Consider the following 24,765-nt stretch of genomic DNA (forward strand, 5'->3'; position numbering starts at 1 on the left):
ATTACATTACTTTATTGCCCATTAAATAGGGTGTCATTTGCATTTTAGCATAATTATACCTGTGCGAATATCAACTGTTGAGCTTGTCTGGCTCTTGCACTCTCCTGAAGTTGAGTAGACTGTGAAGTAGTACTGTCTCCCACACATAGTATTTGTGAAATAACATGAGTTGTCCACTGTAAGGCATTCTTGAACCACTCCCTGGGAAGAGACACACCATCAAAATTCGTAATGAGTTGGGTACGATGTGAAAACCTTCATCTTTTGAATAAACCGTGATCCACGTACCTTAGAGTCGACTCCTCTGGCCATGTAATGGTCTGTCTTGTTTGTATGTTCCCAGGAAAAGATTATAACTTCACTGGAACAATGTCGCAACAACTCCAGGTTCTTGGGAGGACAGGGAACTTAAAAGAAAGAAATTACAAATATACACTTTAATTAGTTGAACTGTTTTTATGCCTAGTTAATAATCACAACAATAGGTTGTTGGGAATTGCAGCTCATCCCACCAGGACTTGCCACAGCGAGTTGAACGCATTATTTTTTTTACCCATTTTTACACCCGATGCCCTTCCTGATGTAACCCACCCGTTTTTTTTTTGGTTTGTTTTATCTGTCATCAATCACAACAATAGGTATTGAAGAAAAATTGAACATGAAAGCACCTCTAGTCCCTTTTCAAGTAGAAAAAAAACAATCCTGATGCCGAGGATTGCACTACACTGTTGCTTTGTGTTCTTCTGTATGGGGTTTCAGGTTTTACAAAACCACAGTCATTCTAAGCAGGAAGTACAGGACACAATGTGACAAAGATGGTGAAAGTCAATGGGAGAGCTAGTTTTCAGAGGAGACACCTACCGACGCATACAAATCAATGTGATGACTTAAACAAGTATTCCCAAAGGAGCGACTGTATCTCACAGACCAAAAATATACAAAGTGAATGATTTATGTCAAGAACAATCCATTCGCGCAATGTTTATCGTGCCTTTGTGTGTTGTCCTATTTGTGTAATTCTAATAATGTATTTCAAATCTTTTAAGGACTCATAACTCACCTCTGATGGTGTAACAACTGTTGAATTTTATTTTTTATTTTTATTTTTTTAGAATAGTTGCATTTAATCAGAACTATATAACTGACCCCAAATGTTTCTATTTCCTTTTTGCTTTGCAAACAGTTTAAATTTACCATGTTGAAGTTAAAAAAAACACATTTTTAACGTTACATTCTCAAACAATATGAATGGAAAAGATTTGGCAGTGGAGCTGGATTGAAAGCCACAACTGTCTCCCAAAACAAAAGTGACATGTGATATGAGGATTTATGATGCCAGGGTGGAACTTTTTGTTGGTGTGATCACATTGTGAAAGCCCATAATAGAGAATAGCTTGTTAAGATGGCAAAATGAAAAGGAATAACCAGGCCCATGCCATTCATATAACTCTTTCATAGTGTGTCGCTACACTAGGTACATGGATCATCTTCAGTTCTACACAATCCTCAAAATGTCAAGCTATTTTCTTCTTTGTGTTCCATATAAAAGGGGGCGCGGCAATTCAACTTTTTCAATACAATACTGAATGTTGACAGTTTTTTCTATAACTTAGTCATAGGTTTTTGGAAATAAGGCCCAGTCAAGCAGCATAGTGAAATAGTGGTTTAACTATCATTATCTGTTGATGTAAATTGACTACATGTACAGTAAATGTTGTCACTATTCAGTGCAAGGACTGATGATGGTTATGTGGTGATAATGTAAAAGAGCCCAAATCAGTTACTACATAACTCACAATAGTGTACTGTTCATAGATTCAGTAAATCGTTACAAAATAGTCAAATTAAGTCATAAAATGAACTTAACTAATCTATTTCGACACTTTTTACAGCTGATCATAGATTCAGAATCCATCATTAAGATGTTTTTATAACTTTTTATAAATGTCTCTCCCTTGATCATATAAATTACATGAATTAAGAACAACTTCACATTTTCATAACAATGATGGTACCTTGTTTGCCAAAATAACAATTCATCAATTCGGTGCATACAGTATAGGCTTACATAATGTTAGTATTATTTCATGTTTTCAAAGTGAATAAGCAAGTACTTTTGATAATTATTAATTATGGATACAGGCAAGTGGGTGAAAACTCAACCACCTGAAGTTGAATTAACTGAGACTCATGTGGTTGAATCAGAATATAATGTGGCTCGTTGAATTTGTTCCTGGTAAATGGCTGCACCCAGTGACCCCCAAAGATGGAAAATGGACAATATAATATACTAATATACTTAGCACAGGCCACAACAAAGGCAACGTTCACACTTCTGGTCCATTAGGTGTTTTTTTTTGCCCAATGGGACATATATCAGATTTTTTTTCATGTCAATGTGGACAGTACATGCCTCTTTTGTGTGTGGATATAAATCCGATGTATCCGACGCGAGTGCAGTATGGAAGCTCACGGGCACGCATCCGACATGTACGTCATCAAAAGGCGACAAACGTTTAATTGTTCGACAAAACAGACACGCCGGAAAAAGGCAACAGCGGACAAAGCAGCAGAAAACAGTCAGTGGTGAAAATAAGATGCTTTAGAACTCATAAGTATACGAAAATGTTGGCTTCGGTTGCACAAAATCCTTGAAATCGCCACAAATACGTCACGACGAGACCTCTTCAAGGGGCCGCGTTCACTTCCGTAACACGCCGCCAGTTGTGCGCATGCGTAATGTGACATTCGGTTTGTGCGCAGGCGTGTGGCGTCACACACGTGTTCCGTCCACAATAGTAGCCGCATTTGTCAATGTCATAATAACCCATTGTTCTGCATATGTATATGTTAATAATCATGCCCTGCAGTGGGAACGTAGCCAAAATGAGGGATAAATCAATATGTGTCATGTCCGGGAAAGCAGTCTACGTGGACCACAAGAGGCTACACTCCATGTTAGCCCACTGGCTGTTTCCTGTGGCGAGTGACCTCACAATCCCTATAATGATTGGTGGAAGAAATGGTTCCAATATCCATGTTTCAAGAAGAGTAGCCCCTAGCAGTTGTAGGTGAGCATAAAAAAACAAATGGCAAAAAAAATGTCTACTCAAAAGATGTCTGCTAGCAACGATATTCCAATAAATATCACTGCTAAAACGCTGTTATAGTGCAACCAATTTAGCATTACACAATAAGAATACTAAATGGTTAAAAATGGGGAGAAAGCACTTAAAGGAACTGCTGTAACAAGCTGCTCAATAAAATAAAATGAAAAAATTAGGCAGCACGGTGGATGACTGGTTAGAGCGTCTGCCTCACAGTTCTGAAGACAGGGGTTCAAATCCCGGCCCCGCCTGTGTGGAGTTTGCATATTCTCCCCGTGCCTGCGTGGGTTTTCTCCAGGCACTCTGGTTTATATATAAATATATATGAAAGTTAATTGCACTATATAATGCATTGTCTCACCAGTCTGAAAGGTAGCCCAGGTGGTGTTGATCATGTTCTTACAGTTTTCAGACATGGGTGTGACGTGTACCATGAAAGTCTGGCCACAGCTCAGTCCACTGATGTGACACTTTGTGCCCTGGCTGGTACATGTCAGCAGTGTGCCATCCTGGCCCATCGCTGTGGCTTTGTAAGAGTCTGCTCCAAAGACTGCCGTCCAGCGCACCATGGCAGACTGAGAGGCGCAGCTGTAGTCCACTGATACTGCAGAAACTGGAGTCAACTCTGCAAGTCAAGCAGTACAAGATTGCATTTTCACTTTGACTTTATATCCAACATCAATGAGACATGAAACAAGCGGCACGGTGGACGACTGGTTAGAGCGTCAGCCTCATAGTTCTGAGGACCCGGGTTCAATCCCCAGCCCCGCCTGTGTGGAGTTTGCATGTCCTCCCCGTGCCTGCGTGGGTTTTCTCCGGGCACTCCGGTTTCCTCCCACATCCCAAAAACATGGATGAATTGGAGACTCTAATTTGCCCGTAGGTGTGACTGTGAGTGTTTATCCAAAGAATTCCATAACGGATCGGTGTTAACAACGTCCGCCACCGGCGCCATCAACGTTTAGGGCGCCGGTAGAAATTCAGCTACTGTGGGTCGAAGTCGAAGAAGAACAAGAGGTGGAAAGCGGGTTCTTTGGCAGAAAGAGAAGAGGAAAGCACAAAGCCTAGAACTGAATTTGGCAACTTTGAATGTCGGGACTATGACAGGAAAATCTGGAAAAGGAGTTGGTTGACATGATGATTAGGAGAAAGGTTGATATATTGTGTGTCCTGGAGACCAGCTGGAAAGGCAGTAAGGCTCAAAGTTTAGGGGCAGGGTTTAAATTATTTTACCATGGTGTATATGGGAAGAGAAATGGAGTCAGGGTTATTTTAAAAGAAGAGTTGGCTAAGAATGTCTTGGAGGTGAAAAGAGTATCAGATCAAGTGATGAGGCTGAAACTTGAAATTGATGGTGTATAATGTGATTAGTGGCTATGCCCCACAGGTAGGATGTGACCTAGAGGTGAAAGAGAAATTCTGGAAGGAGCTAGACGAAGTAGTTCTGAGCATCCCAGACAGAGCGAGAGTCCTGATCGGTGCAGATTGTAATGGACATGTTGGTTAAGGAAATAGGGGTGATGAAGAAGTGATGGGTAAGTACGGCATCCAGGAAAGGAACTTAGAGGGACAGATGGTGGTAGACTTTGCAAAAAGGATGCAAATGGCTGTAGTGAACACTTTTTTTCCCAGAAGAGGCAGGAACATAGGGTGACCTACAAGAGCGGAGGTAGAAGCACGCAGGCGGATTACATCTTGTGCAGATGATGTAATCTGAAGGAGATTACCAACTGTAAGGTAGTGGCAGGGGAGAGCGTGGCTGGACAGCATAGAATGGCGATGTGTAAGATGACTCTGGTGGTGGGGAGGAAGATCAGGAAGGCAAAGGCAGAGCAGAGAACCATGTGGTGGAGGCTGATACAGGACGAGTGTTGTGCAGCTTTTCGGGAAGAGGTGAGACAGGCTCTCGGTAGACAGGAGGAGCGTCCAGAAGACTGGACCACTGCATCCAAGGTGATCAGAGAGGCAGGCAGGAGAGTACTTGGTGTATCTTCTGGCAGGAAAGGAGAGAAGGAGACTTGGTGGTGGAAAATCACAGTACAGGAAATCATACAAGGAAAAAGGTTAGCTAAGAAGAAGCGGGACACTGAAAGAGGACCGAGGAGAGGAGAAAGGAATACATTGAAATGCGACATAGGGCAAAAGTAGAGGTGGCAAAGGCCAAACAAGAGGCATATGATGACATGTATGCTAGATTGGACACTAAAGAAGGAGAAAAGGGTCTTTACAGGCTGGCCAGACAGAGGGATAGAGATGGGAAGGATGTGCAGCAGGTTAGGGTGATTAAGGATAGAGATGGAAATATGTTGACTGGTGCCAGCAGTGTGCTAGCGAGATGGAAAGAATACTTTGAGGAGTTGATGAATGAGGAAAATGAGAGAGAAGGGAGAGTCGAAGAGGCAAATGTAGTGGACCAGGAAGTGGCAATGATTAGTAAGGGGGAAGTTAGAAAGGCATTAAAGGGGATGAAAAATGGAAAGGCAGTTGGTCCTGATGACATTCCTGTGGAGGTATGGAAGCCTCTAGGAGAGGTGGCTGTGGAGTTTTTGACCAGCTTGTTCAATAGAATTCTAGCGTGTGAGAAGATGCCTGAGGAATGGAGGAAAAGTGTGCTGGTGCCCATTTTTAAGAACAAAGGTGATGTGCAGAGCTGTAGGAACTATAGAGGAATAAAGTTGATGAGCCACACATTAAAGTTATGGGAAAGAGTTGTGGAGGCTAAACTCCAATTTGTGGTTACTGAGCAAAGACTTACTAATAATAAAACATCATTGTTTGACATACTATATTTATAATTAAAGTGTAAAAACGGCAAACCATTACATTTATGCTTTTATTTTATTTTTTTACTCAGACTTTTGTTTATCTGACCTCAACAAGTAGGTTAGCATGACTTCTGAAGTGCTGTATCATATTCTGTGGATCATATTGTGTATGTCTAAAAGTAAACCCTGGGAACGACTAGCTGACCTAGATTCTAATCACAAGATGAATGATAATGACTTGGCTCTGCCTACTCACTGTTAGTAGTGTATGTGTAGAGCGTGGGCTCGCTCGGCATCAGGAACCAGCTGAATGAGGATACTGATATTGTATACGTGGAACATGGCAGGATGGTATCCAGATCCACGCTGGTGTCGGAAACGTTGTACACAGTTGGTTCATTGTTGGGTTCATCAATGTTCTGGACCTCTACGTGGTACAACAGAACATCCTCTACTGGCAGCCACATCACCCTCGCTGTTTCGCGGCCTGTTTGTGTCACCGTGACGCCCACAGGAGGCTGCGTCACTACAAGCAGACAATAAGAGAGGAACGTCTATACATATCTTGCAACCTTCCTATATTATTCCAAAGGTAACAGTACTCTATAATCATAGAAAAGGTACTTTGGTTACTACAGTAAATACAGGTATGTGACAGTTTAAACAAACTAGTGTCCACACTTGCAGTGACGGGGGTATTACAGGTGATATTTTAAATGAAACTTCCCACTTTTCATATGTATTTTAATAATTGGATTGTATTATTTTAAAGGTGAAGGGAAACACTGCACAAGAATAAATGCTTTCAAACTAAAAAGTAAATTTCTTCAGTTCATACCCACGATGGTGGTGCTCGTAACTTTGGGGTATTGAAAACCCCAAACTACTCCCTGGGCGCTATATGTACAGTAAGTCGCTCTTTGCTCAAGTGTGTGATTGCTGTATTCATTACTGTGATAAGTCAAAAACAGGTGTTGTAATATTATGAATATGCATATACAAATATCAGATCATAAGAATTCTTCATTTTGTTCTTCTTCTTCAAGTTGTTCCAAAATGAGTTTAGCTCGGGGATATCATTAAATGTACAAGAAAACTGGCTTTATCATAATAGCAAATACTGTAAAGCAGTAATTAAATTATCTAAAAACTATTTAGCCCTGAGAGAAATTAGGATAAATAATCTGTAAATAAAGGCCAAAGAACTATTAAAGCTAAAATACTGTAAGTTATTCAAATTATATATTTAGTAGGTCAATTATACATTTCATTGGTGAAAAGGTGCCAAAGGTGGTTCCATCGAGGTCATATTTGGAAAAAATACATCATGTTTGGGATGACAACAGAATGGCACATGACGAGAGAGTGCCAATCACATGCGTCGGGTTTAGAAGGAGGACGTCCCATCCATCCATTTTCTTAGCCGCTTCTCCTCACTAGGGTCGCGGGCGTGCTGGAGCCTATCCCAGCTGTCATCAGGCAGGAGGCGGGGTACACCCTGAACTGGTTGCCAGCCAATCGCAGGGCACATAGAAACAAACAACCATTCGCACTCACAGTCATGCCTACGGGCAATTTTGAGTCTCCAATTAATGCATGTTTTTAGGATGTGGGAGGAAACCGGAATGCCCGGAGAAAACCCACTCAGGCACGGGGAGAACATGCAAACTCCACACAGGCGGGGCCGGGGATTGAACCCGGGTCCTCAGAACTGTGAGGCTGACGCTCTAACCAGTCGTCCACCGTGCCGCCAGAAGGAGGACGTGATATAAAATTTTTTTTAAAAAATTGAACTTTTGCAACTATTTTTCAAATGTAACTACAATTTTAATTGTGGAAATTTCCAAAAGCAACTAATGTATTTACACATTTTCTCCCAGTAATATAATGGTTTACAATTACATAAATTTTGGAATTGTGCAATCCAGTTACGTATTCACTCCCCATCCATCCATCCATTTTCTGAGCCGCTTCTCCTCACTAGGGTCGCGGGCGTGCTGGAGCCTATCCCAGCTATCATCGGGCAGAAGGCGGGGTACACCCTGAACTGGTTGCCAGCCAATCGCAGGGCACATAGGAACAAACAACCAGTCGCACTCACAGTCATGCCTACGGGCAATTTAGAGTCTCCAATGAATGCATGTTTTTGGGATGTGGGAGGAAACCGGAGTGCCCGGAGAAAACCCATGCAGGCACGGGGAGAACATGCAAACTCCACACAGGCGGGGCCGGGGATTGAACCCGATTGAACGGCGGCAGGGTGAACAACTGGTTAGAGCGTCTGCCTCACAGTTCTGAGGACTGGGGTTCAATCCCCGACCCCGCCTGTGTGGAGTTTGCATGTTCTCCCTGTGCCTGTGTGGGTTTTCTCCAGGCCCTCCGTTTTCCTCCCACATCCCAAAAACATGCATGGTAGGTTAATTTAAGACTGTAAATTGCCCGTAGGTGTGAATGTGTGCGCGAATGGTTGTTTGTTTTTATGTGCCCTGCGATTGGCTGGCAACCAGTTCAGTGTGTACGCCGCCTCTTGCCCAAAGATAGCTGTGATAGGCTCTAGCACTCCCGCAACCGTTGTGAGGATAAGCGGCTCAGAAAATGGATGGATGGATGTCCATATTACAATAAAAACACTTTGTGAAATGAGGCTAGCTACAGCTGAGCATAATTATTAATAATAATAAGGCAGATTTGTGATGCAGCTTCTTTTTTTTCATTATTATTGCTGAATAAGTATGTTGAGTATAGAAGATTTACACTTACATGTGGTGACGGTCCTCACTTTGCTTCTGCTGCCCATTCCTGCATGGTTTATAGTGTAGACGAAGCAGTCGTAGTTGGTGGAAGGGGTCAAGTTCCCCAGCACGGTTGAAAGCTCAGTGATGGTCAGGTTGAAGATTTGGCTTTTGTCCTCAGATCTCACCTGCAGGAGGTATTGCTCCGCGGACGGAACCTCAGACCATTTTACCACAATTGAAGTACTTGACAGTGCTTTACCATCTATGATCTGTGAGGTGTCAGGGACTGGGGTGGAAAATGTATAAAAAGGAATCAACATCACCATGAACATATTTTACTACATATAAGGCAGATTGAAATGTTAATAATCAGCTGATTCCACCTATAAAAGAAAGTTTTTGCTGTAAAAAGAAATTGGTTGCGTTTACCTGTCGATGCTTCACTCCTGTCTACACACACTACAAAGTAGAACTGAAAGACTTTCAGTGTCACACTATAGTTAGTTCCAGGTTGCAGCCCTCGGACAATTTTTTCTGTCTGGGTGGCTGGAAGAGTCACCACCACAGGTGCAATATTTCTAATGTTTTTCACCCGAAGGTCCAAAAAATAGTTTGTTGCCCCAGTATATTGCTTCCATTTGACGAGAATAGATGAAGGACCGGAAGGTGCTGCTGTTAAGATTTGGCACCCTGAAAGAAATATACAGTATACGGACAAGAATGCTGTGAGAAAAAAAAAACAGCTATTCCTCATTTTTTTTTAGCCATTTTGACAACTTAAATTGTTTACTCACCATCTGCATTATAAGATATCTGCAAATAGGAAAATTAGTGTAGTAAATACCTTATCCTATGTGTTTAGATTGTAAGTTAGACTAATATATATTATATTTAATGTCACAAAATATTTACCTGTGTTAGAGTTAGTAATGCAAAACAAAATCCAATGGCTCCCAACCATCCCATCTTTGACATTGAGTGGAGGATTAGTTTAGTGTTCTAGGGAGTCAAATACCAAAGAGAGTCTGGATTGGAGGTTGAGGTTGAACCTAGTGTCTTTGGGAGCCAATCAGTATTCCCTGAATGGGAACAGGCTGACCCACCAACAGCCTCGGGCTGGCAAAGCTCCCCTTAGAACACAGCAGGATGGGCGGAATGCAATGTTTTGGCAAATCTTTTTCTAATAGAAAAAGTGAGGAAGCAATCATGTCTTTGTGGGGTTTTATTACAAAAAGAAAGAAAAGTCTTTGCCAAGAGAGAAAAAGGTACAAGTCTTACAAGTTGTCACCCCTTACTGAAGCCCAGACAAAAATCCCCTTTGTTATATCGAAGTGAGAGAGACAGAGAAAGAAAACAAAAAAAACTTATCTTTGTCCAGCTGCACTCAACTTATCTTTAGCGAAAAACAGCTAGTAGTCACAACATAGCTAGGAACAATTAGTACGCACAGTATGGCTGGGAAAGAGCTAGTAGTCCAAATGTAACAATAAAGCATGTGAAGGTTGTATAAAACTATTAGAAGTAATATTTGGTATATATAAAACATAAATTGTCCAACACAGCAAACATGGAGGAGAGTGGGTGGATTCACCTGTAGACCCAGATGCTGCACTTTGCTTCTTCATCGATTTACACAGATCAGTTTGCATAACCTCCATTAAGGCAAATTTTTTGCTTTCCATGTCGTCTTGCTTTTTAGAGCATTTCCACTTGCGCTGTACGCACACCCCCACCCTTGCAAGTTAGCATGTTAGATCTGACTGACAGCAGTCTAAAGTTGTTAGGTAATACATTTGAACACTAACAGTAGATTTCCTGTTTGATAGGTTGCGCACTAAAAGGGATCTTTCATTACATGAAGAATGACGCGCCAACACATACAGATTTTGAAAAAGGGAAGTCAACATGAAAGCTCATACCACCCGATACAATGCATGTTTTATTACCCCTGTTCAACGACTGATGAATCATATACATTCATTCATATATAGAATGTTTTGTGTTTTGTGGACTTGGAGAAGGCGTTCGACCGTGTCCCTCGGGGAGTCCTGTGGAGAGTGCTTCGGGAGTATGGGGTACCGAACCCCCTGATACGGGCTGTTCGGTCCCTGTACGACCGGAGTCAGAGTTTGGTCCGCATATCCGGCAGTAAGTCGGACTCGGTCCCGGTGAGGGTTTGACTCCGCCAAGGCTGCCCTTTGTCGTCGATTCTGTTCATAACTTTTATGGACAGAATTTCTCGGCGCAGCCGAGGCGTAGAGGGGGGCCTCAGTATTGCATCTCTGCTTTTTGCAGATGATGTGGTTCTGTTGGCTTCATCAAGCCGTGACCTCCAACTCTCATTGGAGCAGTTCGCAGCCGAGTGTGAAGCGGCTGGGATGAGAATCAGCACCTCCAAATCTGAGACCATGGTCCTCAGTCGGAAAAGGGTGGCATGCCTTCTCCAGCTCGGGGATGAGATCCTGCCCCAAGTGGAGGAATTCAAGTATCTTGGGGTCTTGTTCACGAGTGAGGGAAGAATGGAACGGGAGATCGACAGGCGGATCGGTGCAGCGTCTGCAGTGATGCGGACTTTGTATCGGTCCGTTGTGGTAAAGAAAGAGCTAAGCCGAAAGGCGAAGCTCTCAATTTACCGGTCGACCTTTGTTCCTACCCTCACTTATGGTCATGAGCTGTGGGTCGTGACCGAAAGAACAAGATCCCGGATACAAGCGGCCGAAATGAGTTACCTCCGCAGGGTGTCCGGGCTCTCCCTTAGAGAAGCTCGGTCATCCGGGAGGATCTCAGAGTAGAGCCGCTGCTCCTCCGCATTGAGAGGAGCCAGATGAAGTGGCTGGGGCATCTGATTCGGATGCCTCCCGGACGCCTCCCTGGTGAGGTGTTCCGGGCATGTCCCACAGGGAGGAGACCCCGGGGACGACCCAGGACACGCTGGAGAGACTACATCCTTCGGCTGGCCTGGGAACGCCTCGGGATCCCCCCGGAAGAGCTGGATGAAGTGGGTGGGGAGAGGGAAGTCTGGGCGTCCCTGCTGAAGCTACTGCCCCCGCGACCCGACCCGGATAAGCGGTAGAGAATGGATGGATGGACGGTATATTACCAAAAAATCCTGTTTAAAGTAATAAAATCTTTTTTTAACTGTCTCTTAAATATGAAACATGTCATGTCTTGTTGTTGCTCTTGTTGTCGATGATGATGATGACGACGATGATGATGATGATGATGATGATAGGAATTAGGAGCAAAGGTCTTTCTGTACCACACAAGTATCGCTATCCAGGTTGATTACAACATTACGTTTGACTTGTTTCTGTGACAACAATGTTCATTCCAGTACACACATAAAGGTCAAGTGTTGAAAAAAAAAATATCATCGTGTAATGCAACATATCAGTCAATTACAGGAAATGTTATGCATTTGTTATGTTTAGAAGAAACAGATGCCTCATAATAAGTCCACTTTGCTTTAGTGATGAATGGCAGGTATTCCCCATAGAAGCACAGCATTGTCATCATATTAATGACTTTAATAATACCAATATCAATATCAATCAGTATCTCAATCGATTTATGGTCAGAACCCTGACTGGGTCAATCCAAATGGCATAATTTCTTTAGTTGAAACCATTCAGTTGTGGATTTACTTCTGTCCTTTGGGTCATTGTCCTGTTGCGTCATTCATCTTCTGTTAAGCTTCAATTGGCAGACAGAAAGACTTAAGTTCTCCTGCAAAATTTCTGCCACCTCCATGTGACAACTTTTGACAACAGTTTTCTTTGACCTCTTTTGTGCGAGGCATGATTCAAATCGTATATATATATATATATATATATATATATATATATATATATATATATATACATTATCTACACCGCTTATCGTCACTAGGGTCGTGGGTATACTGGAGCCTATTCCAGCTAACTGCGGGCAGGAGGCGGTGTACACCTGAACTGCTTGTCAGCCAAGATAAACAAACAAGCAATCACACTCACATTCATACCTATGGACAATTTAGGGTCTTCAATTAACCTACCGTGCATGTTTGTGGGATGTGGGAGGAAACCGGAGTACCCGGAGAAAACCCACGCAGGCACGGGGAGAACAAGGAACCTCCACAGAGGCGGGGCCGGGATTTGAACTGTGAGGCAGATGTGCTAACCAATTGTCCACCATGCCACCTATAAGCTTCACCGGTTTGCCAACTTCTAGCGCCAATTCATCCGAGACTACAGTACAGTGGACAGCCCCCTCACCAGCCTCCCCTCAACCAACTACCCTCTTTACCAATGCCCCTATACTACGGCACCCTGACCCCTCCCTTCAGTTCGTGGTAGAGGTTGATGCCTCGGACACTGGAGCCGGAGCCATCCTCTCCCAGCGGGACCCCGAAACTCAGAAACTCCACCCCTGTACCTTCTTCTCTCGCTGCCTGTTACTCTCTGAACGGAACTACAATGTAGGAAACCGTGAGCTCTTGGCACTGGTGTGGGCCTTGCAGGAGTGGAGGGATCCGAAACCCCCTTCATCATGTGGACGGACCACAAGAACCTCGCCTACCGCCGCACTGCAAAGCGGCTGAACCCTCGTTGAGCTCGTGGGTCATTGTTAATCAGCCGCTTTAATTTCAGCCTCTTCTCTCGCCCTGGGTCTCGCAACACCAAGGCAGATGCCCTCTCTCGCCTCCATTTACCCCCCTCCAGCTTTGTGGAGCCTGAACCCATCCTTCCCTCCTCCTCTTTTGTCAGGGCCACCAAGTGGGAGATCAAACGAGTGGTTAAGGCGGCTCAGAGGGACCAACCAGACCCCAAGACTGGACTTCCAAAGCGTCTCTTCGTGCCCGATTCTGCCCGCTCTCAAGTGCTCTCACAGCTCTAAGCTCACCTGCCATCCTGGAATCACCGAAACCCTCCAATTCCTCAAACAGGACTTCTGATGGCAGCTGGTCTACTGCGTCCCTTACCCATCCCGAGGTGCCCCTGGTCTCGCATCGCCCTGGACTCGTTACCGGCCTTCCCTCCTCTGATGGTAACACCGTCATTCTCACTATCATTGACCGTTTCTCACAGTGTGTCCGCTACGTGCCCCTTACCAAGGTACCCTCGGCTCTTAACCGCTGACCTTTTTGTCCTCCACGTGTTCAGGCTTCACGGAATACCCATTGACATTGTCTCTGACCGAGGGCCCCAGTTCTCTTCCCAGGTTTGGAAGGAGTTTTGCAAGGCGGTGGGTGCAGCAGCCAGTCTGTCTTCAGGTTACCATCCACAGACGAATGGCCAGCCAGAGGGGACAAATCAAGATCTGGAGTTGGTTCTCCGCTGTGTTTTCTCCCGTGGATTGAGTATGCCGACAACTCCCTCACCAGCTCCGCCACAGGTATGTCTCCCTTTGTGGCATGTTACGCCTTCCAACCCCCTCTGTTTACAGAGCAAGAGGATCCAGTGGCGGTTCCCTCGGTGAGGGAGCACCTGTGGTGGATCCGAACGATTTGGAAGGACGTCAGGGCAGCTCTCACTCATTCGGCTGAAAAGAACAAGCAGTTGGCTGATCTCCATCGTTCCCCTACACCTGTATACAACGTGGGTAAGATGGTGTGGCTTCCCTCCCATGACCTCCCTCTCCAAACCGAGTCACGTAAGCCCACGCCACGCTTCATTGGACCGTTCCCGGTCACCAAAATCATCAACCCCACCTCTGTACAGTTAAAGTTACCCCAGTCCCTCAGCATCCATCCCATGTTTCATGTATCTCTGTGCAAGCCTGTCTCCACCAGTGCTCTTACCCCTTTGACCCCCCCGTGTCATCGACAACCATCCTGCCTTCACAGTATCACGCATCCTGGATGTGCGGCCCCGGGGAAGGGGGTTTCAATTCCTCGTGGACTGGTAGGGTTATGGTATGGAGGAGCGTTCCTGGATCTCTCGGAAGTTCATCCTGGATGATTCGCTTATAAGAGACTTTTATGCGGCTCACCCTGGTAGGATGCCAGGGGGCGTCCGTTGAGGGGGAGGTACAGTGGCGATCTGCACCCTGTGCCTCCCCTGCGCAGCATGGGCGATGAGCATCTGGTTTCAATCAGCACTCATCACAGCCTGCACTTAAGACTGCCAGTTCCAGTGTTCCAGCGACATAGTATTCTCGCACTTATGTGGTACATTGGCCTACTCGTTGCCTGTACTTTGCATTTGACGAAAGTTCCTTGATTGCCTGTGCTTACACTTACCCTCCTGTGTTCTTCTTCTCCTCCAGTGCTTTCCTGTGTCTCCTGTGACGTCGTTCATCCCGAACACACTGCTAGGCTCACTCACCTTCTCACCCTTCAGCCTTCCGCATGCTCCTGCCCTCACGCCCCCCCTACGCCCCTACGATTCGGGAGTTAGCACCATCCACAATAACCCCCCCCTAACTGCTTCTTCTGTCTCTTTTGGGTCCAGTTTAACAATAAATAATAATTTATTTCATTACATTCTTCAGAAAGTTTGTTTCTGTGGAAAGAAAAACATACCATAAACAAAATAATGGGGAATTCTTTTATTCACAGAATTGTGCATTTGGGTGTGCCAAACCCAAGTGACACATTTCTAAGATTTAAATTCATCCTGAGTAAGAGAGTGTCCAATCAGGTGATGTTGACAAAGGTACTTGTTGACGTTCACGTTCAATCTGAGGAGGCTTCCTACTTGGGGTAATTCCTATAAAAATTGTCTGGATGGATCAATTGTCAAAATGATATATATATTTTTTTTTATTTCAAATGTATAAAATTACCAGATTGGTACAGCTTTTAGTCGTCACGTGATTTAGCCTTCTTAAGTGTTTATCATTGAGGCTTCAGACATGGGCACCCTAAGGTGGCGATTGAACCCCGGTCCTCAGAACTGTGAGGCTGACGCTCTAAGCAGTCGTCCACCGTGCCGCCGACTTTTAAGCAGTAGATCTCAATTCATACAATACAGGCCTACAGTATGTGACTATTTTTAAAATGAGGCTATCATATTGCAGGTAGTTGAGCATCAATCCATATTTTCACAACCCTCTAAGCTATTGTAACCAGTGCAGGTCAACTGTACCCATTTGTGCTTCATAATCAAATCCTTGACTAAACGTGAGTGCTGGATGCTTGGTTATGTTAGAATAGTTTAATGTGAGGGTTACAAGATACACAATCAGCATGACACATCCGATCAGGAAGATTAACAACTACCATTTCTACGGGGACAAATGATAAGGTGCCTTTACAATTGGCGGATATTATTTTCATCCAAAGGAGGAGGGATGATGCAGGAGGGGGACAAGTCTGATGACGATGAATTACAGTGAGCTAGTTATATCATATGACAGCAAGCTGTGGATAAAAAAAATAAATAGATGCAGTTACACAACACCATTTTAGACATCAATCCCGCATGACCTGATGTTTTTATTTGAACATTACAAATAATAATACAAATTTAACGGGCAATATATTTATAGTACTTACCATTGAGTCATCTACACTTCTCTTGCCTCTGTAATTCACTGCAAGAAAGTAGATTTGTTGAGTTAGAAAATTTTAAAAACGTGATGGTACACTTATAATTTTGTAAGACAAAAATGTATTTAAAAAAATAGCAAAACCAAGATTATAATTAATTATTATATTATATATTATTATATTATAATTTATTATTATTATTATGGTATTTCTTTGTAATATTTGATGACATTACAAAATACACTCACCTGTACCAACATCACTTCCTGAGCAAGTGACTGAAAGAGGCAAAATAAAGGAAAATCAGCCAAAACATTTAATCTCTTTTAGTTACAATGCTATCAATTAAGGTATCAATGACTTTCATGAGACCGTCAGTGCTTTGCCACCATACCTGAGTAAACTCTCTGAGCACAAAATGAGACTTTGCTGTTCTCTGGTGTCAATGGAGCCACCACTACAAGATAAATGTCCCCACATTGGACGTTTTCAATATTGCAGCTGCTCTCTCCTGCAGATGTAGTACAGTTGTAGTAGTTGCTGCTGCCCATCATTTCAGCTACGTAACGGTGATCGCTGCCAGCGGTGCGCCAGAGTAGCCGCAAAGAGTTTCCAGCCATCTTGTACACCCTGACACCTGATGGACAACATGCACCTGCAAGACAGAGACAATGAGGCATTAAATTGTGGCTGTCATATTTAATGGCATGATCATAATTAAAGAAAAATTTAAAAAATAGTCCTGAGAAATAGATTTGTAATACAGTATATACTGTACGGAGGCATGTGCACACATAGACCCCCAGAATTACTCACTGGATGAGAAGCCCTGATAGGTGCAGTTGGCACTGCGTCCGCTGTGGCTGAAAGCCTCCATGGTGACTGTGTAGTTTGTGCCACAAGTGATGCATCCCATAAGGCAGTGTAAGTCCTGGGTGTGGCAGCTTGCGTGACCATGCGGTGATGTCAAGGAGCTGATAAATGAATAAGCACCTTTAGCGTGAGACCAGGAGACATTGGTCATCGCCTGAGTGACCTGGTGCACGGTGGGACTGGCTGGACAACAGGGCTCTGGAGAGGAAAAAGATGTGTGCAGTCACAGATAAAATGACAAATTTATTTGCCACTTCTATTTATATAGTCCTTTATAGTAGATGACAGTGGTCAATCACACAGTCTAATAATGCCCAATAAAATACTGTAGCTGTATCAAAAATTTGAATTTTACAAATATAATCATAGGCGGCACGGTGCACAACTGGTTAGCACGTCTGGGTCACAGTTCTGAGGACTCGGGTTCAAATCTGGCCTCCCCTGTGTGGAGTCTGGATGTTCTCCCCATGCCTGCGTGGGTTTCCTCCGGGTACTCCGGTTTCCTCCCACGTCCCAAAAGCATGCATGGTAGGTTAATTGAAGACTCTAATTTGCCCGTAGGTGTGAATGTGAGTGTGAATGATAGTTTGTTTATTTGTGTCCTGCGATTGGCTGGTGACCAGTTCAGGGTGTACCCTGCCTCTCGCGCGAAGATAGCTGGCATAGGCTCCAGCTTGCTCACGACCCTAGTGAGGATAAGCGGTACGGACGATGCATGAATGAATGAAAATAATCACGTTCAGTTTCATTGTGGCTTTCAAAGTGGTATTTGTTTAACATTATGTTTCTTATTTACTGCTGTTGATGATTTACATTGGCGTGGAACTGTTCTGCATCATATTTAGTTATTCTTTTTATAGCTGCACGATACTGGAAAAACGTGATATGTGATATGCATGTTCAATATTGCGATATCGATATTCAACATACCTGTAAAGAAGAATACAGAAGAATACATTTTTAATGTGGCAATATAAGCACGCAATATGTATTATCCCTTATTACAGATGTGTTATTCATTTTAGCCACAAGTCGTTTAGTTGTTTTCGTCCTTGTTCATTATCTCCTCTCCCGCATCTGCCATTCTTCCTATGCCCACTGCTGCTGAGAGTCCTACTGTACGCCTATGGGTCCGCTCTAACCAAGAGGAGACCAGTATCTGGGGCATGGATAGCGATGTGCATTTAAGGTCGCATCGGATTGGTCAAACTCATATAAACGCCATGCGTGTCCTCCAAAGCATACAATACTGTATACATATTAATTTTATTGCACTTCTTTGTGATACACATATTGCACGTGGCATAATCGCAATGACAAGATTTTTTCGATATATTCTGCAGCCCTAAATCTTTTCAATCCCCAGTATGGAGAAGCATTCATTCTGTTGCAAAGCTTGGATTCTTTACCTGTTTCTAGTGTTTCAGAGTAGCTGGGTAAACTCTGTCCAGCAACGCTTGTTGCTATGATGGTGACCTCATAGATGGATCCACACGGCAGATCTGTGAGCTCACAGCTACTTCCACTAGAGATGCAGGTGTGTGTGCCATCTTCTCCCATTGCACTCACACTGTAATTGGCAGCACGGTTGCTTGCTCTCCAGCTCACGCTGACACAGGATGAGTTTTTGGGATCAAGCTGGATATACATGGGCATGCATGGAGCTGTCCAGGAAGAAGCAATACAGAAAGATTTAGAGTGATAGACACCAGGATATATAAAATGGTTATTTGATATTTAACCCTATGGTGTCAAACATATCATATTAAATACTTGAGGGTTTTTTTTTTATTTTGTTTTGTTGTTTCAGTGATTCTCTACAGTGTGGTACGAGTACCACTCGTGGTCCACGGGCTCCCTCTAGTGTTATGTGAAGAATCACTGAATTAAATGTTCAAATTTTTTCAAAAGGATCAATAAGGGCTCCAGTTTCAAAGAATTACAATATATGTAGATTATTTAATGGTTCTATCTTTTTTCGGGTAAAATTGTGGGGGAATATCAAATTATGAAATGAGGAAATTATGGTTTCATCAAACCTTCATCACTCACATACTTATGGTCAACATACACAACAATCTTAGTTGGAGTTGGCCTTAGTTGGAGACCCTACAGGAGGAGTTCCTTAAACTAACAACCATTCAAAACATATCCACTAGTAATCAGAAAATGGGTACTAGTTCATTAACTTTTAGCATTGTTTTTTGCTATGATTCATATTAGTCTGTATGTGCTCTACCTGTGTCTTTTGTGTGAGCATTGCATGCAAAATTACAGCCGCTCATGTCATTGCAGGGTGTCACAACCACACTGTAGGCGCTATCACAGCTGAGGTCGGAGAGGGCGCACACCGGTGCAGTGTCATTGCACAAGACGACTTCTGAAATATCCGCTACTCGAGTCTCATAGAGATCTGCCCCCCGAGATGCTGCCCATGTGATCTCGAGAGTTTCCGTGCTCACCAGGGAGACGGACACATCCTCTGGACAACAGGGCACTGATGAAGACATGGTACACACAGGTTAACATACAGGCAGATAAGGTTCACAGAAAGAGGAACAGAGGAATACTTCTCATGTCATGCCTGAGCTTTGACTTACATGAGGTATAGTTGACAACAGGTCCTTGAGGACTGGAGCCGGCATGGTTGTAGGCGAACACATACATATGGAACATATAGCCGCATTGGCAGTGGTAGGTGCAATTGTTGTTAGTCGTGTTGCATGTCTCCTCACTTCCATCCCCTTTCTTGATGTAGGCCATGTAGCTATCCGCATAGGGCTCTGTATCCCAGGACAGAGTGCAGTTTCCTTCCATTGACTCCACCAAAGCTAAAGATTCAGGTGTGCAGGGGACTGAGAGGGACAAACAGCAACAATTACACATGGTTTAAAAAAATAATAATTGTCATAATACTGAGCATTTAGTGTCAAAACTTGTCTCTTAGCATTTAGTCTTTATGGTTTTAAGTCTTTATGGTTCTCAGGGGACAAGTGTTAAGAAAAGGTCCTTTAGGAATGCAGGTTTTCATACTCACAGGTGATGAACTCAACAGGGCTTGATGGGTAGCCAGGCCCTGCGTCATTGGAGGCGATAACCTGGATAATATGCACCTCACCACAGCCAACTGGTGAGAGGAGGCAGGGGCTGGATGTGGTGTTACAAGTGAGGTTCTGATCACTCATCACATAGTACTCTATGTTGCCGTAAGCCTCCTGATTTGATTCGCAGGACACAGACAGTACAGCTTGATCGGCACTCATCACCACTGAGACATCAACGGAAGCCGGCATTGGAGGTCCTAACGATAAACAAGGATGAAACATAGGGACACATCCAATGATAAGCCAGTTACACAGTATGTGTATAACTGTCCCTCGGACTTCAGTTGCCAATAAACATACTGAATGACATACATTAGTTGTCATGGTTTCCTCCTGAATTCACCACTGACAAAGAATCAGATCTGACTGACATTACACCGTAAAGGGTTTTTCCCATTTATTGAAACTGTATCCGATTAGAAACTTGTGCAACCTATATCTCTTTTAGGAAGACTCTTAAAGCGAACATAAAATGTCAAAGTGCTTCCTTACGTGTTGTCTGGTTGATGTACAAACTTCCCTCTCCCTTTCTCTCTTCAGCATCCCAGCCATACCCCATTATCATGAAGAGTGAGCCAGCATCCAGTCCAGAGAATGTCACACTGGTGCTGGACGTGTTCTGTTTAATGGTTGTGTTGGAGAAAACCTCGTACATGACCACAGTGTACTGGACAGCACTGTCAATGGGGTCCCAGGATATAACAATGCTGTCATTACTGGGAGAAGAAGCGGAGAGCTGAAGAGGAGGTAAAACTGTGAAGGAGAGGAAACATGGATGAGATTAATTGGATCTTCAAAGAGGTTTTGAGCTCTGGAGTTTATAGGTTGAGCTGGAATGGTTCAATCTAAATGTTCAGTCTAAAACCAAGTTCAATTTATGCCCAGACTTTGTCACAAGAAAAAAAAAAAATAACTTGGATTAATATAATGCCCCTGGAGAAAGTCAATAGAAAAATTATGTGTGTAAAAATATAATATGTATACAGTACTGTATATTAATCTTTGATTTCTGATGTGAGCTGTATTTTCACCCCAAATGCAAGAACTTTTATCCAAATCTCTTTCAACTTCAAGTTTTGCTTACATTTGCAAAATGTTGCCATTTTTAATACCACTGTGTATATTTAGCTCAACAATAGTAAAATAAAAAAAGATACACAATACTGTAACATAGTTTCACCATTAATGCAATCTGCAAAAACAAGAGGGGAAAATACTAGTTGTTTTTTTCCGCTCATGGATTTGAGTGGGTGAGGGTGGAGGTGAGAAGCCATAGATATGTGCTGAATATGAGGTCAACTCTTTGTGTTTTACATAGAGTGCTCAGGTAAAGTTACCACCGATAAAGGACAAGCCCGGGAGGCTGTTGTCATATTTCTCGTATGATGAAAACCTAGACTGTCTCAAACATTATCAAGTGAGTGTGACTGTATAAGAGCCTGTGTTATGAGACAATAAAAAAGATTCAATGACCTCTTCAGGGAATGGGGTGTTATGTGACTCATTTTTTTAATACTGTATAATGTACTGGTAGGTTTTCTGTTATTCCCCTTGCACGGAACTGATAATATTTCCCAGACATTAAGATGGGAAAACTGTACCTGTTTTTCCCGTCACAGAGGGAGACGGCTGATTGCGGCCTCCGCTATTCCCTGCCATGATGCTCAATGTATACTCAGTGTACGGTATGAGGGAATTGATCTCGGCTGGGGATGAATAAACTCTTTCCTCTCTATAAGACCTATCAGAACTTTGGACCCGTACAATGTAATGAGTTGCTCCAGTGACCAAGTTAAATTCAACTATTAAGGTTTGGCTGTCCTTTGGCTTGACTTTCTGGATGGGAGCCATCAACTCAGGTGCTGAAATAGTAGAAACAGGACATTTAGGAAGGGGAAACACTTTCTTACATTGAAAGTCAAATGCAAATACAGTATGTCTTATTAATACAGTTTTCATCAACTTAAAAATATTTTAACCTCATCACATTTAAGAATTACAGTAAAAGTGGACGTATAACAGCAAATCCAAAATAATTCCTTTTAATTCATTTTGAAGAAGAATACATATAATATGACTGATATGTTTTACCGCTTAAATGTCAGCTTACACACACCCCAAAAAAACACCCAAAAAACTGATGCATAAAACTCACCTGTTAATAACTGAACAGTTGTCATGTCCTGTGGGATTTGGTTAATATCCAGAGGTTGAACCGTGAAGACATATAAGGTGTTCGGGGAGAGAGAGTTGAGAGTGCCCATGACTGTATTTTCACCAAATTGGGTGAAAGCAATGATGTCTTGCGTGCCTTCTAGGGACACAGTGATCAGGTATGAGCTGGCTCCATCATACCTGTTCCATTGGAGAGTTGCACTCCTGGATGTTTTTGTGAACACTGATGCTGTAAATGCTAATAGAGGAAACAAGAAACAAGTTTGTCACACAATAGAATATTTTGCTGATGTAAAAGACATTTTTCTTTTTGGTTGTGTGTTGTGTTAGATATCATTAGTAATATAATAGGTTACACCAATATCAATAGAAAATTTAGAAAATTACAATACCGGTTTGAGCTGAAGCCTGTAAATTCCAATGAAAAAAAATGATTAATACACTTGCATTTAAACAATTCATGTTAACATTTATAAGTACATAACTACTTCATCTTGATTTTTTGTCCTTTTATCAAGATTTTAAGTAAATAAACAGAAAATTTCTTACCTCTGTGCATATACACAGCAAGACCAAAGTACTGGTAACCAAACCCTTCAATGCACCCATTCTCACTTTTTGTTGTTTTGTCTTGTTACCACTCTCTCAGCTATGATTAGATTCAAAACTCGGTCTCACTCTGAACTGTTTCACCTTTTTTTTAAATGTATCTGGTATCCGTGTTGGTTGTAATACCTATACGAAGACACGCCTTTTTAACACGAGTATCCAATCATAGCATGCAGACCATGCACTTTGAGGGATCACATGACAAGGAACTACAGTATAAACTGGACAATATATTGTCCAATATGGATGAGGCGATGAAATTTGACAAATAAACTGGATTTTTCTTGGCTTGAAGCCTTGTAATAATAATAATAATAACCCTTGAGCCATCACCTTATTGTGGTGGAGGGGATTGTGTGTCCCAATGATACTAGGCGTTAAGTTGTCTGGGGCTTTATGCCCCTGGCAGGGTCACCCATGGCAAACAGGTCCAAGGTGAGGGACCAGACAAAGTACGGCTCCAAAGACCCCTATGGTGAGTAAAATAATTGGGAGCTAATTGAGATCCTGTCGATTCTAAACTTTGCTACCAAGCTGTTAAGGTGGATGCGATTATTGGATTCTTGAAACATTTATGGCGTTTAAGACTAGTAGAAATAAATGGGAGTTTTGGTAGTTTGATGTGGTTGCAGTCTGTTTGTTCCAATTCTAGCCAAGAATCACACTCCTCATTGTGGTGCAACCATTTGATGAGGTATTGTAATTGGTATGCTAAATAATAGTGTTTAAAGTTGGGAGCATTTAGGCCTCCCTCCTGTTTACTTTTCTGAAGAGTGGATAGACTGATTCTATTTTTCTTATTTTTTGAATAAAGATTTATTATAGCAGAATCCATCCATCCATCCATTTTCTGAGCCGCTTCTCCTCACTAGGGTCGCGGGCGTGCTGGAGCCTATCCCAGCTGTCATCGGGCAGGAGGCGGGGTACACCCTGAACTGGTTGCCAGCCAATCGCAGGGCACAGAGAAACAAACAACCATTCGCACTCACAGTCATGCCTCCGGGCAATTTAGAGTCTCCAATTAATGCATGTTTTTGGGATGTGGGAGGAAACCGGAGTGCCCGGAGAAAACCCACGCAGGCACGGGGAGAACATGCAAACTCCACACAGGCGGGGCTGGGGATTGAACCCGGGCCCTCAGAACTGTGAGGCTGACGCTCTAACCAGTCGGCCACCGTGCCACCCTATAGCAGAATCTAAGGTTTGAAACCATTTAAATGTGGCCTTAAATGGAATCATTGAAAATAAATAATTTATTTGAGGTAAGGTTTTGATTTTTATTGTAGCTATTCTTCCCAGTAATGAAATAGGCAAGTTATTCCAGCGTCTTAAATCTGATGAGATTTTTTTTTCCAGAAGTGGTGTGTAATTTAGATTAGTTAGCTCTTTGAGTTTTGACGAAATATTGATACCTAAATACTTAATGTTTCCTGTAGGAATAGGGTAATCTGGGATTTGATCTGCAGGAGTCCATGAGTTTGCTGTTATTGGGAGTATTGTCGATTTTGTCCAGTTAATAGAGTCGTCTGATATTTGTGAAAATGTTTTAATGAGATTGAAGAGTGCCTGAAGAGAATACTTGGGTTCCTGTAAGTAAAGAAGAATATTATCAGCATATAGATTGATTTTGTGTTCTCTCACTAGTGAGCAGATACCTTTAATATTAGCATTCTGACATATAGCGGCAGCAAGAGGTTCGATAAATATTGCAAATAGAATTGTTGAGAGTGGACATCCTTGTCTGGTTCCTCTATGTAATGTAAAACTTTTTGAAGTGAACCTATTTGTGGTGACTGTCACTTTCGGCGAATTGTATAATGTTGCTATCCAATGTATAATTGAATCTCCAAAGCCAAATTTGCAAAGTACTGCAAACAGGAAAGCCCAGTTAACTTTATTGAAAGCTTTCTCTGCGTCGAGTGACAT

At 42.9% G+C, this 24,765-nt stretch overlaps 2 protein-coding genes and 1 long non-coding RNA gene across 6 annotated transcripts in view; 1 reads left to right on the forward strand and 2 right to left on the reverse strand.

The window, feature by feature from the left end:
* The window catches only part of LOC133481241 (fibronectin-like), a 28,112-nt gene extending 18,017 nt beyond the window's left edge, over nucleotides 1–10,095 (reverse strand). For both annotated transcript variants that reach the window (XM_061780381.1, XM_061780380.1), the window contains exons 1-8: nucleotides 9,520–10,095; nucleotides 9,402–9,420; nucleotides 9,037–9,297; nucleotides 8,633–8,893; nucleotides 6,129–6,398; nucleotides 3,469–3,732; nucleotides 289–407; nucleotides 60–201 (exon numbers count right to left, since the gene is read on the reverse strand). In XM_061780381.1, coding sequence (XP_061636365.1) covers nucleotides 60–201; nucleotides 289–407; nucleotides 3,469–3,732; nucleotides 6,129–6,398; nucleotides 8,633–8,893; nucleotides 9,037–9,297; nucleotides 9,402–9,420; nucleotides 9,520–9,582 — 1,399 coding nt within the window. In that variant the 5' untranslated portion in view covers nucleotides 9,583–10,095. The remainder of the gene's footprint in view (nucleotides 1–59; nucleotides 202–288; nucleotides 408–3,468; nucleotides 3,733–6,128; nucleotides 6,399–8,632; nucleotides 8,894–9,036; nucleotides 9,298–9,401; nucleotides 9,421–9,519) is intronic.
* A 5,183-nt stretch (nucleotides 10,096–15,278) lies between these two features.
* On the reverse strand, nucleotides 15,279–22,861 carry LOC133481357 (fibronectin type III domain-containing protein 7-like). Of its 2 annotated transcripts, XM_061780584.1 has the most exons (14): nucleotides 22,780–22,861; nucleotides 22,623–22,638; nucleotides 22,211–22,468; nucleotides 21,657–21,917; nucleotides 20,548–20,808; nucleotides 19,989–20,252; nucleotides 19,552–19,806; nucleotides 19,191–19,448; nucleotides 18,361–18,615; nucleotides 16,895–17,149; nucleotides 16,473–16,733; nucleotides 16,327–16,356; nucleotides 16,085–16,122; nucleotides 15,279–15,949 (listed from the first exon to the last, which is right to left on the reverse strand). In XM_061780584.1, the coding sequence occupies exons 1-14, from the start codon at nucleotides 22,837–22,839 to the stop codon at nucleotides 15,935–15,937; spliced, it is 2,487 nt and encodes an 828-aa protein (XP_061636568.1). In that variant the 5' UTR covers nucleotides 22,840–22,861; the 3' UTR covers nucleotides 15,279–15,934. The 2 variants fall into 2 exon arrangements, with proteins under 2 accessions (XP_061636568.1, XP_061636567.1); XM_061780583.1 differs by having other exon boundaries at nucleotides 15,279–16,122.
* LOC133481358 (uncharacterized) lies at nucleotides 17,009–20,733 on the forward strand. Of its 2 annotated transcripts, XR_009789536.1 has the most exons (5): nucleotides 17,009–18,488; nucleotides 19,247–19,462; nucleotides 20,007–20,081; nucleotides 20,183–20,309; nucleotides 20,596–20,733. It is a non-coding gene; the product is annotated as an uncharacterized LOC133481358 (long non-coding RNA). The 2 variants fall into 2 exon arrangements; XR_009789537.1 differs by lacking the exon at nucleotides 20,183–20,309 and having other exon boundaries at nucleotides 20,007–20,116; nucleotides 20,596–20,728.
* Nucleotides 22,862–24,765: the final 1,904 nt, after the last annotated feature.

The sequence above is a fragment of the Phyllopteryx taeniolatus genome, chromosome 7 (assembly GCF_024500385.1).
Source record: "Phyllopteryx taeniolatus isolate TA_2022b chromosome 7, UOR_Ptae_1.2, whole genome shotgun sequence".
NCBI classification, from domain to species: domain Eukaryota; kingdom Metazoa; phylum Chordata; class Actinopteri; order Syngnathiformes; family Syngnathidae; genus Phyllopteryx; species Phyllopteryx taeniolatus.